Source organism: Lepidochelys olivacea, assembly GCF_965140295.1.
Source record: "Lepidochelys olivacea isolate rLepOli2 genome assembly, chromosome: 26".
Taxonomy (NCBI): domain Eukaryota; kingdom Metazoa; phylum Chordata; order Testudines; family Cheloniidae; genus Lepidochelys; species Lepidochelys olivacea.
In genome coordinates, this window is record NC_140436.1 from 12661470 (window position 1) to 12678741 (window position 17272).

The 17272-nt window shown below is 44.3% G+C and overlaps 1 protein-coding gene across 1 annotated transcript in view; it reads left to right on the forward strand.

Moving 5' to 3' along the window:
• The window catches only part of SLC4A5 (solute carrier family 4 member 5), a 126141-nt gene that overhangs the window by 58065 nt on the left and 50804 nt on the right, over positions 1 to 17272 (forward strand). Inside the window, exons 9-10 of the mRNA XM_084615364.1 lie at positions 1365 to 1420; positions 12823 to 12980. Coding sequence (XP_084471490.1) covers positions 1365 to 1420; positions 12823 to 12980 — 214 coding nt within the window. The remainder of the gene's footprint in view (positions 1 to 1364; positions 1421 to 12822; positions 12981 to 17272) is intronic.

Here is a 17272-nt window from a genome sequence, read left to right on the forward strand (position 1 = left end):
AGTCCCTGCCCCAAAGAGCTTACAGTCTGAATGCATGAGACAGACACATAGTGGAAGAGAAGAATTATTATTGTCCAGATGGGGAATCAAGGCACAAGGACGCTAAGGGCCAGATTTAAAAAGAGTGTTAGCTCCCTATCTCCCTTTTAAAGTTCTGGTCCTAAACTGGTGGGCCATGGTCATGCAAGAACTCTGTAGGAAAACTGGGGATTGAACCTAGACCTCCTGAGTCCCTAGGCACCAGGCCAGCTGTCTGAAAATGTTCTACAGGCTGTTTTTACAAGTCACATTTAAAATTACTGTAACTAAAAGAAATTAGGGAAGGCGGATCGTTTTTGGGGGTTTTTTCAGATGGCTTTCTTTGAATATTTGGCAGCACTGTGTTTCAGTTTGAGTCAATTTCATTCTTCACCCTGTATTTTCTGGCAGTTGGCTTCCCCTTTTGGGTTCTGAAGAGAAATATATTTTGAAAAATAGGAAATTATAAAACCACAAAATTGAGGAGGAGAGACTTGGGGTGGGTTGTTGCTTAAAATCGAAACAATGTCATAAATGAGTTTACATTTATGTAGCCCTTAAAAAAGAAGGGGGGGGAAGCTTTGAGTAACAGAATTAATCCCTTTGCCTCCTCTTTATTGCCAGGCATTCGTGGCATATATCATCTTGATTTTTGCTGCATGTTTCCTGGAATTTGATAGCTTGGTTATACTTTGAGAGATGAGTGGCTTGTCACCCCCCAAAGGGGACTGTGTGCAAAGCTTTCGTTAACCATCCACTGATTTTACATATATGAATTCTTCTGGAACTGCAGCTTCGCACAGACCTTGAGAAAGCCCTGATGGGAAAAGACGGAAGCTGGGGCAATGTGTCACAGGAAGAGGGGAAAGGGACCCCAAAAATGGAGCAAAATTCTGCCCCCCAGTTCCATCCGTGCCATACCCATTAACTCAGCGGGAGTTGTAAATGCAAATGTGAGGGCCAAATTTGGCCCATGCAGTGTAAGAGATAAGTGTCAAGATGTGGCCAGAATCTGATCCTAGTATATATATTTATATTTATATATATCCTGGTATAAATCCAGTGAACTCCACCCGGGTAACTCTGTTCTGATCACATTTATGCCATGTTAAATCTGGAGTTAGTCCAGGTGAGCCACACCAGATTTATCTTGTTGTAAATGGGACCAGACTCTGGCCTACTATAGAAATGAACCACACTAGAGGCAACTCATGACCCCATTCTCCTTTTCAGCAGCTTGTCAGCCACGCAGGTGAAGGGCGCAATATGGGCCTGTGAATCTGTACATTGAAGGTTTGTGGCCTCTAAACGTTTCTCACCATGTCTTTCCCTTGTGCTTTCTTTAGGCCATGCGCAAAGCAGAAGCATGAATGACATAACAGATACTCCAAGCACAGATCAGGTAGTAAGTTCTAAAAGTCTTTTGTGGACCAAGGTTTTCTGTGTATCGTAATGACCGACGGCCTCTCATTACAAGAGGGGAGGAAAAACATATATCCGCTGTTATACTCTCATCCATAAACCGTAAATATGAGCAGCCTCAAAGCTGATTGTGTTCACGCAGGACAGGTGCAAATATACGTACCTCCTATGTTTAGCAGCATTCTGTGTCTAATTTTAATCCACACTCTGCATCTGTGATGCCCTGTCCCCGGCCAATCAGGACCAAATTGTTACATACATTCCAATTTATCTACCTCTTGGTAAGACTCACGGAGCTGACCTAGTCCAGTATTCTATTCCCAGCTAATACAAGATGCTTCAGAGGAAGCAGCAAAAAAATCTTTGTGGTGGATGTTTACGGAGTAACCTGTCTCTAGAAGAGAGCCAAGTGAGCCAAGCAGACACCCAATGAAAGTGAAAGGCAGCAAATTTAGAAGTGTTTAAAAGGAAATTCTTCTCTACACAACTTAGAATTACCCTGTGGAACTCATTGCCACAATACATAATTGAGGCCAACAGCTTGGTAGAATTCTGAAGAGGATTAGACATTTATATGGATAATGAGAACTTCATGGTTACAGTAGATAGGATTTTTTTTTAAAAGAGTGATCTGAATCTTGCCAAGGAATTGTCTCAGGAATACCCAGCAACAATGAGTTCCGCAGGTTAATTTATATACTGAATACACATTCCTGTGTTGTCACACTCATGTCATAGGTATGGTGCATGGTTTGGGGGTAACTTGAGTTTCCATACTACATGTTGCTTCCTTTGGAGTAATTTATTATTATTATTCATTTGTATTCATAGCACCTAAAAACTCTGATCGGGACCCCATTGTGCTAAGCATGGTACAAACAAATAATAAAAAGGATGGTCACCACCTTGAAGAGCGTAGAATTTAAGTATACAACAGGCAGATACAATAAACAGATAGGGGATGAAGGGAAGACAAGGAGCCAATGTGATAAGCATCGATCACACCAGCTACAGAGCCATTTTAAAATGTTTAAACATTGTTTAAAAATCAAAAACACTTCCCTGCTCTGTGCTTCAGTTTTAATATCACTGACCTGTCTCCCTGGCGCTTAGTTAATATTTGTTGAAGCCCTTTGAAACCCTCAGATGAAACTTGAACTGCATTGTGTGCCAGGGTGAGGACAATGTGTCCTTCTGATTGATCCTCTGGGAATAGACAGGAGTTGTATCCATGACATGGATTGTACTGAGGGTTGATGTGTCAAAGGGCTTCTCTGTGTTCATCAATAACAACACGAGACTCTCATGGGCCTCTTACGTTGGAATGGAAATGCACAGACTTCTAATTAATGCATTTAGTACATGTATTGGACTCTGGTAACTCAGCTGACATCAGCCCTGGAAATCATACCAGTGCCAGATTCAGGGCAGCAAGGAAAAGCAGGTTGGGGTATGAAAACACAGCAGAAAATACTTCTGCAGAGAGGATTCTAGAGTCTTGGGACGAGGAGAAAAGCTCTTGAAAGCTTTGGGAGGAAGATAGCAAGGAATATCTCAATAAAAGAGGCAGCAGGGTGTGGGTGGGAAGGATAGATAGGGTTGTAAAGAGGTGGGGTGGTTTGTGGAATATAATAGAGATGAAGACAAGGTGGAATATTTAGGAATATTGCTAGTCTAGGGATGAAAAAGCAGGAGATCATGAGGAAATAAGAACTGAGACGGTCATGCACAAAGAGCAACCCGTTAGCCTGACTTGTATTTGGATGAAGTGAAAGCAACAAGAAAGAACAAAAATAATGTCTCTAGGTGAGAGCACAGTGTGTATGCCTCTTCTGTAATGTTCTGCATCAGTATAACCGTGCTGCTTCCATGTGGTATGGAGTGCTGTCAGGCTAGCTCTCCTTTTCACCACTGCTGTGTTTAAATGCAGGTGAAATCCCCATTAATGTGGTGTGCAAAGCATAAAAACAACTCTAACGCAAAGGCAATCTAACGAAACATGGATACTGCTCTCAGCTTCTCTCTGTGTCCAGGTCTGGCTGGTATGTTCCAGTTTTGTTAAATAGAAATCTGTGCTGCTTCACCTAGTCAATGACCACCAAAGTGCCTCATGTGAGACTACCATGGGCTTTTTTCCCCCTGCCCTTCCATCCATCACATTGAAATCCTTTATCTTACTAAAGCTCAGTTTGATCCTGGACATGACCTCAAAGCATCATCTTCCACCTCCATCATCTCCCACCATCAGGAAGGGACACTCTGTTCCTACCTCAGATTTGTCTGTGCCCCTTCACAATTTCATTAACCCTGCACAGATCTGGGATTAAGCTCAAATAAGTCACAGGGACACTAGCGAAGGCTGAGATTCTGTTTCAGAGAGGGAGTGTATTGAGTGGCTAGAGCAAAATATTGGCAGTCAGGACTCTTGGCTTCTATTCTCAATTGTAGAAAGAATACTTTGTCGGTTAAAGTAGGTCACTAGGAGTCAGAACTGCTGTCCTGTTTTCCCTGTTATGGGAGAGATTGTCTAGTGGTTAGAGCAGAGCTCTAGGAATCAGGAATACTGGCTTCTATCCCTAGCTATGCAAAGGAGTGTTACGTAGAAGTGAAAATAGGCACTGACCATTGGGACTCCTGGGTTCTTTTCCTGACTTTGCCACTGATTCAGTGTTTAGCTTTCGACAGATCACTTAATCCCTGGGTGCACAGTTCAGCCATCTGTCAAGTGGGTAAAATATTCCACGGGGTTGTTGTAAGATTTAATATTTGAGGACATGTTTAAAATCCTCAGATAAAAGTTCTTGTATTAGTGGACCGTATTCCTACCTGTGGAATATGGCTACTCACCTGTCATTTAATCCTTTGCTTCACATCATCCTGAACTGCCATTTCTAGAAGTAAGTCTATTAGATAGATATTGATCTTCTGAACATCAAAAATGCTAATGACCCCTTTTCTTTTTAATGGAGCAAATGGTACTGCTGGAACAAAAAGCTACATACAAATATCGGTTTCAGAGTAGCAGCCGTGTTAGTCTGTATTCTCAAAAAGAAAAGGAGGACTTGTGGCACCTTAGAGACTAACCAATTTATTTGAGCATAAGCTTTCGTGAGCTACAGCTCACTTCATCGGATGCATAACGTGGAAAATACAGTGAGGAGATTTATATACACACAGACCATGAAAAAATACACATTGTAAGGGGAGTGATCACTTCAGATGAGCTATTACCAGCAGGAGAGTGGGGTGGGGGGAGAGAAAACCTTTTGAAGTGATAATCAAGGTGGGCCGTTTCCAGGAGTTAAGAAGAACGTCTGAGGAACAGTGGGGGGGGGGGGAATAAACAAGGGGAAATAGTTTTACTTAGTATACAAATATAGGCACAGTAGTTTTAACCATGTCGGGCTGTGAATGCTAACTTCTTGGAGATTAGAATCCCTTATCTGAAACACTGGTCTAGGCACCTCCAGAAATGACCGCTCAGGATGACGTGAGACAAAAGGCAAAATGGCAAGTGAGGAGCAGGTAAGAATGCTACTTTTCACTCCTACCGCAATTCTGAACTGAGGATTTCAAACACACTACACACACCACTGTAGAATCTCAGCCCTTCAGCAGGATGTTTGCCAGCTGGTCCCAACAATTAATTTAGTAGCCATGCTCTTCATGTGTGAAACAGTATACGTTTTTTTCCCAAAATGTTACAATAATCTGTTTGTGGAATTTTTGAGTTACAAGATGTATTTTAAAAAAAGTAAGTTTGGGGGAGAGGAGTGTTTCGAGTTGGTTTGTTCACACGGTCATCATATGCTCTGACTTCATAGAAGCATTTATTATTCAGTGGAAATTCTCTCTTTGCTCTGACATCGAAGCCTGTGCTGTTGTCACAGCTGCTATTGTTCTGTCACGTAAAGGAGCTCTGGAATTTTTCATTTCCTTGGACAATGTGTTTAAGCACCTATATAATCAGAGTTCAAATGGTTGTAGATTATTACTGGATTTTCCTCCTTCCCTGGTTTTTGAAAGATTGAATCCTGAGCTATTTAATCAGTCCAAATTCCCACTGGCTGAATGACCAGGATTCTAGTCCTACCTCCTCCGTGTGAGCACATACGTATACAAGTGTGTACTTTTGGTACAGCATAGTCATTGTTAATGGAAGCACGTGATTTGATACAAAGTAGTGACTTGAACTCTTGTATAGATAGGACGACTGGGACATGCTTCACCTGACATTGGGAGTGTGTGACACACCATGCCTGCTTGTTCAGGCTGGATCCAATGAGAAGATAAAAGCTTACTACTGCTACCAGCTGAAGGATTGAATATGAACTGCAGGATTTGGCTCACAATATGTAATTTTAATGTAATTTTAATTCCATACTATCACTTTAAAACTTTGGCTTTTGATACTGAGGAGTGGGGAGGAGCCAGTACTTAAATACTTGTGATGCGCAGATATTTGCTCTTGACAAAGATGATGACCCACTGAAGCATGCTGGGAAGCTGTTCATGAAGTTGGCATTGTTCATTTTAAATCCATTCTAGGTTTATTTCCATTCCTGGCATAGGATAAGAGAGCATGCAGTTGACTTTAATCTGATGTTCATTTTGGGGCTTGGAGCTAAACAATTGCTGTTAGGAAGAGCTGCACCTTGAGAAAGTATAGTTTGAACGTTTTGTCATATGGGTGCCCTTCCAGGTATATTTTATTTGATTGTCCTCTCAGACTTCTAGTTCTCCTCTTAAAATTCCCTTCTGCATGTAAGGTGTATTCCATTGTATTACACTGACTTCCTGTTCTGCCATAATTGCCAGAGAACTGGCAAGACTCAACATTGACTTTGCGGCTCTTAGTGAGACCCGCCAGGCCGATGAGGGCCAATTAAAAGAGGATGGAGGTGGCTACACCTTCTTTTGGAAAGCAAAGGCACCTGAAGAGAGACCCATTCAGGGGATTGGCTTTGCCATCAAAAATAAGATCGCCAGTCAGCTTTTGGAGCTTCCCGTGGGGATCAATGAGCGTCTCATGACTCTTTGGCTCAAGCTTAGCAACAACCAATATGCCACGGTCATCAGCACATACGCCCCAACACTCGATAATGAGGAAGACAATAAGGAGCAGTTTTATAGCACACTTAATGCAGTCCTCACAGCCACTTCTAAGGCAGAACAAACTCATCCTCCTGGGAGATTTCAATGCCAGAGTCGGATGGGATTCCCAAAGGAGAGGTACAATAGGCAAAGAAGGGGTGGGAAATGTAAACTCCAATGGTATTCTCCTCAAGAGCAAATGTGTGGAGCATGACCTGCTCATCACAAATACCATCTTTAGGCAGAGTAACAAATTTAAGACCACCTGGAAACATCCTCAGACCAAACACTGGCACCTCCTTGATGATGATATAGTCAGAGCCCAAGACTTTTCCGACTTCCATATAACACGAGCTATGAGAGATACTGATCACTGTTGGACAGACCATTGATTAGTAAGATCAGTCATGTACCTGCAGCTCACTTCACCACACCGCAAACACCCAAAGACTAAGCGAAAGTGATACAACGTCAAAGCACTTCAGGATCAAGCCAGCTACAAGACGTTCCAGCAACATCTGTCGGACAAACTCTCTAACCTTCCTGACAGCAACATTGACGTTCAAGAGCACTGGGATCAATTTAAAAACACCATTCACAATGCATGTGCTGAAACCATAGGGTATTCCACTCATTAGCACCAAGACTGATTTGACGAAAACTGAGGAAATCCTAGTATTAATTCAACAGAAAAGAAATGCATTTTGTAACTGGCAAAATGATTCCTCTAACCAGCGAAAACATGAGGCCGATCACCTGCTTAAAGCCAAAATCCAAAGGAGTCTATGTGACATCAAAAACAAGTGGTGGCAAGTGAAGACCTCTGAGATCCAGGGTTTCGTAGACCAGGATGACCTGTCGGGCACTACACAGAGAACCAAGGAGAACAAACCATCATTCTACTGGTGAATTTACAGTGAACACTGTAAAATAGAATAGTATTCTCATTTTCCAGCCAGGGAAACTGAGTCACACAGAGGTATTAAGTGACATGTCCAAGCTCTCACAAATTGGTGTGAGTGCTGGTATTATTGAACCCTGATCTCCTGACTCCCTCTCCTGTGCTTTAGCTATTGGACCATGCTTCCTCTGCTAAAGTTATTTAATGGAGGTACATTGTAGCGTCACAGTTTGCCATATTGAGCCATATCCTGAGCTCCCTACTCAGTTTTCATACCTCCAGCAAAACTTCCATTTACTTTAAGCAAGCTTTTTGACTAACAGTTTCAGGAGTTGACCTATTACAATAAAAAGAGAAGACCCGATTTTCATTTCGTCCTGCCCGTCATACACTGTTGTAACTCCATTGACTTCAGTGGAATGACTGCTCAGTGACGCCACATCTGAATCAGCCCTAGAGGGTTTACACAACTTCTCTTAATGGAGACACACATCTGATTAGCAAACAAAACAGGGATGGTCTAGATAATACTTAGTCTTGCCATGAGTGCAGGGACTGAACTAGATGACCTCTCGAGATCCCTTCCAGTCCTAGGATTCAATGAAAAAACTGCATTCATTAACAGTTAAGGTTGCGGCAGGACACAATCCATCCACGCAAAACCTTGAAAGCAAGGAAATAAGAAGTTAAGGGGAAAGACTCATGCATTCCCTTCCACCTTTATAGCCTGGAATGGTGTTAGAAATTAATGTCTTTGGGCAGTCTTGGGCATCTTCAGCAATATGCGTATATGCTGGCTTCATTAAGCTTGCACTCTAATGCAAAACCTTACCAGTGACATCTTATTCTTTTCTATCCAGCACATGTGATGCTATTTAACGTTTTTATCAATGGCCTGGAAGAAAACACAAAGTTGTCACTGATAAAGTTTTCAGATGACCCAAGAATTGGGGGCGTGGTAAATAATGAAAAGGACAGGTCACTGTTGCAGAGCAGTCTGGCTCGCTTGGTAAACTGGGCACAAGCAAACGGTATGTTTTTAATACAGCTAAATGTAAATATATGCATGGAGGAACCTAGAATGCAGGATGGGGGACTCTATCCTGGGAAGCAGTGACTCTGGAAAAGATATGGGGGTCATGGTGGATAATCAACCAAACATGAGCTCCCCAGTGTGATACAGTGACCAAAAGAGCTAATAGGATCCTGGGGTACATAAACAGGGGAATCTCGAGTAGGAGCAGCAAAGTTATTTTCCCTCTATTTATGGCACTGATGCAACCACCACTGGAATATTGTGTCCAGTTCTGGTGCCCACAATTCAAGAATGCTGATAAATTGGAGAGGGGTCAGAAAAGAGCCACAAGAATGATTAAAGGATTAGAAAACTTGCGTTATAATGGTAGACTCAAAAAGCTCAATCTATTTAGTTTAGCAAAGAGAAGGTTAAGGGGTAACTTGATTACTGTCTATATATATCTTCATGGAAAACAAATATTTAACAATGGGCTCTTCACTCTAGCAGAGAAAGGTCTAACATGATCCAATGGCTGGAAGTGGACGCTAGACAAATTCAGATCAGAAATAAGGCGTACATTTTTAACAGTGAGAGTAATTAACCACTGGAACAATCTACCAGGGGTTGTGGTGGATTCTCCTTGAAAGACCATTTTTCAATCAAGATGGATGTTTTTCTAAAAGCTCTGCTCTAGGAGTCATTGTGGGGCAGGTTTCTGGCCTGTTATACAGGAGGTCAGACTAGATGATCATCGTGGTACTTCCTGGCCTTGGAATCTGTAAATCTGACACTCACATTTCCCAACATTTGGGAAGTCATTCTGCCGTAACACTGCTGAGGTCCTGTGGTTACCAGTTTGCAAGAAATGCAACTTCCCTATTCCACATATCTGCTTCCTATGCATACAAGCCACCTCTGCTAGCTCTGCTGACACCCACAAGATTGTGTGGAGTTATTACAGCAAGAGGGGGGAAAGCTGGATTCTTTTCTGCTTTGTGCATTATCCACTGAATTTTTTTCAGCCACTTTCTGATGGACAGAATCTCTGTTACTAGCGTTGATGGGGGGAAAAGAACAACCTAGATGGATTTGCAGAATCCTGGTGACACTAGACAAACTATCCTTTGGCTCGTATCCTGACCAAATTTGAACTGGCTGCTAGCGAGAGAGGATCAGTGTAGAACCCCACAGTGCTATTTTTACAGCTCTGTCCTGCCCCTATTTAAGTCAATAGGAATTCCTCAGTGGCGTGTTGCTACTTGGAGTGTAGGGATGGTTAAAAATCCACTTGTTCCTGCATTGGAGTAGGAGCTAGGCTGCTTTCAATCCTACCCATGCATCACTTTGCTTTTTTTTTTTTTTTCTCCTCACATCAAATTAAAGCACAGACCTATAAGCCAGGAGATCTGGGTTTTCTTCCCATCTCTGCCTCACGTTTTCCCTGCATGAATCTCTTCACTTCTCCGTGCCGTGGTTTTCCCATCTGTACGCAGGCGGTGCACATACTTACCTTTCAGGGTCAGGGTGAAGATCAATGAGTTAATGCTTTGGGCCCTGGAGAAATGCCAGGTACTGTTGTTGTTTACTGGCTATACTCCTGTTGGTACAGGAGCAACGGGCTTGAGGCGGGGAAGGTGCCTCATCAAAGAAATCCTGCTCTTTTATTTGCCCTGCACAGTGTGGAACCTCAGATGCAAAACTCCCTCTTGGAGCCCTGTGTATGCTGCCGTCCAGCAAAGAGGAAGCCAGGTCACATTATAGCGTCAGCACTCCGCGCTCTTTGTTCCAGGCTACAGCAGGCAAGCTTGGCTTTCAGCGTGTGCAATCGGATGGATGCAATCAGAACTACTCATAGCCCTGGAGTTCCCAAACTTTTTAGTATGGCGGCCCTCCCAACTGCATTTTGTCTTTTTTTTTTAATTTAATTTAATTTATTTTTTTGATGACCCACCATTACATATATGCATCCTCTGCCTTGGCACTGCAGCCCTAATCCCAGCCCGGTTGCGACCTGGCATACAGGGTCGCAGCGCCATTCAGGTTTGGCTTGTGACAGGTCACAACAGCTGGAGCAGGGAGCTAGGCCCCGCCCCGCTGGTCGAGGTAGGCTTGCTCTCCAAAACACATCTCTCCAGGCTTCCCGTCTGCACCGGGCTGGGAGAAGTGTTTGTTTACCAAGGCCGGGTGCCAGTCCTAAATTCGTCCAGCCCTGGATGTGGTGACCCATCTGGAATTTTCATATGACCCACTGGTGGGTGACTAGGGTGACCAGATAGCAAGTGTAAAAAATCGGGACGGGGGTGGGGGGTAATAGGTGCCTATATAAGAAAAAGCCTCCAAAATCGGGACTGTTCCTGTAAAATCGGGACATCTGGTCACCCTATGGGTGACCCACCCTTTGGAAAACTCTGTCACGGTCCCTTATTGCTGAGTGCTTAAAGAGATTCCCTCTTAGCTGAGCTGGGGAGGGATTTGTGGATCATGGACACATGGATGTGGATCTGTGTTCTCTCCCCCGCTGTCACTGTGGCAGAGTGACAACCTGGAAGTCCTGGGTAGCCATGCTTTGTTATGATAGTGTTGTCGACCTTACACTTAAGTTGGAGGAATTAATTCAGGGAAGTCCTCTGGCTTGTGTTATACCAGCTGTCAGATCAGATGATCACAGCAGTCCCTGCTAGCCATGCGATCTATGTGAGATGGAGCTGGAAGAGAGAGTCCCGCAGAGCGGGGTCGCAGCCTTTGTGGTTTAGTCTGATTGAAATAGGTGTAGAGACTCTTTCTGTGGTGAACACTTGCTCAGTAATGCATCCAGAGGGCTTCAGGATTGCAGCCTGGATATCAGAATCACGCCCTTTCCAGGGCACTGAGTGGCATTTAGATAAATTAATGGAAGCAGAGTGTGTGGACTGTTTGGGAAAAAAATTTACCATGGGAAACATTGCTTAAGAGCTCTCCACAGTCAGATTTTACCAGTGGGTGCTCTTAGTTTAGAGCTGCTGTAATTAAAGCAAATTCCCTGATAAGAAAATCCAAACATTACAATCAAACGTCAGTGCGTCAAGGGTTAATGCTAAGATATGAAAACCATTTCGTTCCAAAGAATGTTGGTTTTTAATTAGCCTATTAGACCCACTACAAAGGGACTTTTAAAGTTTTTCGTGAAGCTTAGTGGTCGCCCTTAACTCCTGCTTTTGCTTATTCCAAGCTGTATCGGAGGAGTGGTTTTATTGTTATTTTATTTTTTTTCCCATTTGGATTTAAAAGATTAGAATGGGGGGAGCTTGCCGCCCGGCTCACATGCCTCTCCTCATGCTGGCATATAGATTATAACAACATCCTGCCTGGGTTCGTATTGAACCCTTTTACAATAATAATGAAAAGGCTGCAGGCCACAAGAGCCCCAAGGATAAATCTGTGAAATGAGGCCACTGCCTACAATTATCTGCTCCCTTTCCGAAGAAGAGATCTGGGAGAATGAACTACAAAATGGAAGCTCAAGCTACTTATTACAATGAATCCTCCTTCCTTATTATATGTGGGGAGCCGGTGGAAAGACCTGCTCTTTTGTCATACTTGAGTGTGGGTGTTTTGTGGGTCCAATTTGGAGGTGGTGTGTGGTGTTGTGTGTTTATTTAGGTCCTTATTCAGGACAGCACTTCAGCATGTGCTGAACTTGTCTCAATGTGCTCATGTCCGATTTCAAGCCTCTCAGATTTAAGCACTTAAAGTTTAGCACATGCTTATGGGCTGTTCCCATTGAGGATGGATTTCAGTGTTGCCCACTCTGACAATTTTATGATGAGTTTCGTAGTATCTAATGTGTTCCTTGAAGCCCCGGCTCCTGGAGTCATGGGGATACATGAGAATCTCAGCTTTCAGATAGTGTTGGCACCATCATAGTATGTCACCACTGGACTGCAGTGGGTTTTGGGCACATATAGATCAAAGCTAGCTGGGGCATGCCCACCTGAGCTGCAGTCAATCAATCCTGATTGCAGTGGAGACATACCTTGTCACGGTGCTGTATGGGATGTGAAATTTGCCAAGGAGGATTAAGTTACAGAAAACCAAGGCCACTTTACTCTTGATTGAGAAGCATCCACACCAATGTGGGTTTAAAATGCTTTAATTCAGTGCATTGACTTCACACTTTTGATTTGCCTTAACTTAGTAACTCGTACCCAAGTGCAACTATATGCTTAGAGGAAAGGAAAAACTCCAATTTCACGGCAGGAGCTCAGCAGTTTTTAGCATCCTAAATGTCGAGCAGAAATAGGTTGTCATGGTGTTGTTTTATTAAAAAAAAAAAAAAGTAAAGTAAAGGAAGATCTGACCCATCATTGAATTCTTTCTTTTCCCCCAACAGCTAAAAAATAAATTCATAAAGAAGATCCCCAAAGACGCGGAAGCCTCCAATGTCTTGGTGGGAGAGGTGGACTTCCTGGATAAGCCATTTGTGGCATTCGTGAGGCTCATACAGTCCACTATGCTGGGCGGGGTGACGGAAGTTCCCGTCCCCACTAGGTGCGCAGCTGTTTAAACAAACAAAATGTGCTTTTGCAAGAACTGAAGAAAGGTATTGGTGGTTCAGAACTGGGGCTTCAGCTGTAAACTCTCATGTAAACCTGATGCAGTATAGCACACCTTGCCTTCCAGATTAGGTGGGACAATATTTTCTTCCTCTGTCTCTGGACGGCTACAGATTCCTAAGAGGTCTAATTAGAGCTGTGTGAATAACAGACTTTTGGATTCGCTAGCTGTTTTGAAAAATCAAGGTTAAAAAAAATCGTTGCAGGTCAACCCAAAATGAACCATGTTTAAAAAAATTTCAGCAAACCAGAAAGTAAAAAGTAAAATTTAAAATAGTTTTGGGTCAAACATGTTTCATTTGACCTGAAACAAAACATTTTATTTTGATTGCTAGTGTTTTTCAAACCATTTCAACATTTGAAATAGAATTGGAGGAAATTTCAAAGCAAACAGTCATTTCAAATGGAGAGAAGACTTTTTAGTATTTTGGTGGGTTTTTTAGAATTTTGGAGAGGGGGGGGTCCCCCAAACAAACAATTCAACAAAACTGACATGAATTTGCAAAATGTTTGTGTTGCCAAATCTGCATTTTTCGACACAAAATTTTCAGCCAAAAAACATTGCCCATCTCTAGCAGTATAGCATGTTACCTTCCATGTTAGCTGGGACAACATTTTCTTCCCTTGTCTCAGGAGGCTACGGATTCCTAAAGTCTAATGCACTGTTCAAATGGCCCATGTAACTTTCACTAATGATAGTGGGGCAGCCAGGTCCTACATGGACTGGAGAGAGAATAGAGCTTTTATTAACCTATATTTTCTTGCAGCGTTGGATGGCTAATTTGGGACTCCTGGGTTCAGTTCCCAGCTCCGCGACTGACTCGGTGTATGAATCCCCTTTCCTGCTCTGTGCCTTAGTTTCTCCATGTGTAGAATGGGTATAATGATACTGACCTTAAGTACTTTGATATTTACAAATGAAAAGGGCACAGTGGATGAAAGGGGGCAGCGCAAAGCGCATGCACCTCGTAAATGCTGCTTACACTCTTTAACTAGTGGTCTGCAGATTTCTGGGTCTGGGGCATAGAATATTCTGCAGGTCCCTTGGTCCACCCCAACTCACCTCCATACATCAGTGCCCGGGGGCTGCATCTGGCCCTTCAGACGTTTTAATCCGGCCCTCGAGTTCCAGCCGGGGAGCGGGGTCTGGGGCTTGCCCCGCTCTAGCCGGGGAGCAGGGTCCGGGGCTTGCCCTGCTCCATGCATGCCAGGTCTCCGTGTGGCTCCCAGAAGCAGCGGCATGTCCCCCTTCCGCCTCCTACGCATAGGAGCAGTTGGAGGCTCTGCACACTGCCCCCGCAGCTCCCATTGGCTGGCAACTGTGGCCAGTGGGAGCTGCAGGGGTGGCACCTGCGGACAGGGCAGCACGCAGAGCCTCCTGGCTGCGCCTCTGCATAGGAGCTGCGGGAGGACATGCTGCTGCTTCCAGGAGCTGCTTGAGGTAAACACTGCCCGGAGCCTGCACCCCGACCCACTCCTGTGCCCCAACCCCCTGCCCCAGTCCTAATCCCCCTCCCACCCCCTGAACTCATTGGTCCCAACCCGGAGCACCCTCCTTCACCCCCAACTCCCCAGCCCCACCCCAGAACCCACACCCCCAGCTGAAGCCCTCACCCCCTCCCACACCGCAACCCCCAATTTTGTGAGCATTTGTGGCCCACCACACAATTTCCATACCGAGATGTAGGCCTCGGGCCAAAAAGTTTGCCCACCCCTGTTATAGGGCGTTTAAATGCCTCTTTTTGGAAAAGTAGGGCTTGGCACTTGGGTTCTGGAGGAACCTGCATAAAACCACATGTTTATATTAGTATATTTGATACAACATTTAGTATTTTATTAGATATTATTCTAAATATTTAAGTACTTTAATCAGTTTCTTTTTTAATTTTAACCCAGGGGCCTGTTTGGTGGAGCCAGAGAAGAAGCATTGCCTACTGGTTGGGCACTAGCTTAGGACTTGAGTGACCTGGATTTCAGTTCCCTGCTCTATCCCCTATTTCCTGTGTGACCTTGGGCACATCACTTGCCTTACCTGGGTTGTAGTTCTCATCTGTAAAGTTGAGATAAAAATACTTTCCTCCCTCTCAGCAGTGTTGTGAGGATAAATCCCATTAAAGGTCATGTTTCAGAGTAGCAGCCGTGTTAGTCTGTATTTGCAAAAAGAAAAGGAGTACTTGTGGCACCTTAGAGACTAACCAATTTATTTGAGCATAAGCTTTCGTGAGCTACAGCTCACTTCATCAGATGCATTAAAGGTCATGAGGCACTCAGAGACTAGAGTAACGGGGGGCCAGATAAGGAACTAAGATAGTAAGAGTAGCACAAGGTCTGGTCTCCTTATGGTATTTTCACCATTCAGGGACTGATATACCATCAGAAGAGCAGATCACATTTTGGGGGGTCCAGAAGTGCCTCCTTGAGACTTGTAAAAAAATATTTCCAAAAGCCCCAAATGAAACGAAGGCCAAGGCAAATATTTAGCCCCATGCACCATCCCTGCCATGAACTGTAGACATCCTTAGGATCTGGCTTGCGTTGCCAGGATTTGCCGGGGCTATGTAGAGCAACAATAGTAGAATGCTTTGGGGCAAGGTATTCAAAAACTCTCCACGGTGGCCTAACTCTGCTCCTGTTAAAGTCAATGGGAATTTTAACGTCTTTGCAAAGTTTGGCCTGCTCTGAGAGCTTTTGAAAAGCTCACCTTTTGGACAGTGATCAGAAACGCTGAGTTGTTCCTGTTCGAATAGCTTGCATCTTCAAACTGCCTTGAGTCCACAGGGGCTGGAACTGGGGGTGCTGTAGCACCCCCTGGCTTGACGTGGTTTCCATCCTATCCGGGGTTTACAGTTTGGTTCAATGGCTCTCAGCACCCCCACTACACAAATTGTTCCAGCCCTCCTGCTTGAGTCTGCAAAATGGTGCTGGGATTCTCATGAGAACAGGATTCCTGGTACTTACGGGTATTAAAGGTTTCCTACATTTCAGGTCACACATCCCAGTGACCGGCCACTATTTGAAGGGGAGGAGACCCTTGTGTAGCTGTAAACATAACCCTGGTTACATTATCTGTGGGATTGAACCTGGGCCCTCTGGGTCTACAAGCCTCTCTTGCTTGTAATAAAGGGCCAGATCCATTAACTCTAAGACAGTAGCAGGCTCATTACGTGTTCTGTGCTTTCTAGCCATTAGAAGGGGACATGCTGTGTTAGTGTGGGTTGACACACAAACTAAAGCTCCCATTGAACTTGATGGAGAGACTCCTTGGGGTTGCAGTGGGAGCTGGAGTAAGCCGTATCCGAGAGACCCAACTGGTGAAAATCAAAGGGCCTAATCCTGCATTTCTTGAGCAGCTAAACTGCTTACAGAGGAGCCCAGGATTGGAAGGGACCTCTTTACTGGGAGGAGTGGTAGATACGCTGGAGGTAGGGGATAGGATACAGAGGGAGCTAGACAAATGGGAGGATTGGGCCAAAAGAAATCTGATGAGGTTCAACAAGGACTAATGCAAAGTCTGCACTTAGGATGGAAGAATCCCATGCACCGCTACAGACTAGGGACCGAGTGGCTAGGCAGCAGTTCTACAGAAAAGGACCTAGGGGTTATGGTGGACGAGAAGCTGGATATGAGTCAACAGTGTGCCCTTGTTGCCAAGAAGGCTAACGGCATTTTGGGCTGTATAAGTAGGAGCATCGCCAGCAGATCAAGGGACATAATCATTCCCCTCTATTCGACATTGGTGAGGCCTCATCTGGAGTACTGTGTCCAGTTTTGGGCCCCACACTACAAGAAGGATGTGGAAAAATTGGAAAGCGTCCAGTGGAGGGCAACAAAAATTATTAGGGGGCTGGAGCACATGACTTATGGGGAGAGGCTGAGGGACCTGGGATTATTTAGTCTGCAAAAGAGAAAAGTGAGGGGGGATTTGATAGCTGCTTTCAACTACCTGAAAGGGGGTTCCAAAGAGGATGGATCTAGACTGTTGTCAGTGGTACCAGATGATAGAACAAGGAGTAATGGTCTCAAGTTGCAGTGGAGGAAGTTTACATTGGATATTAGGAAAAACTTTTTCATTAGGAGGGTGGTGAAACACTGGAATGCGTTACCTAGGCAGGTGGTGGAATCTCCTTCCTTTGAGGTTTTTAAGGTCAGGCTTGACAAAGCCCTGGCTGGAATGATTTAGTTGGGGTTGGTCCTGCTTTGAGCAGGGGGTTGGACTAGATGACCTCC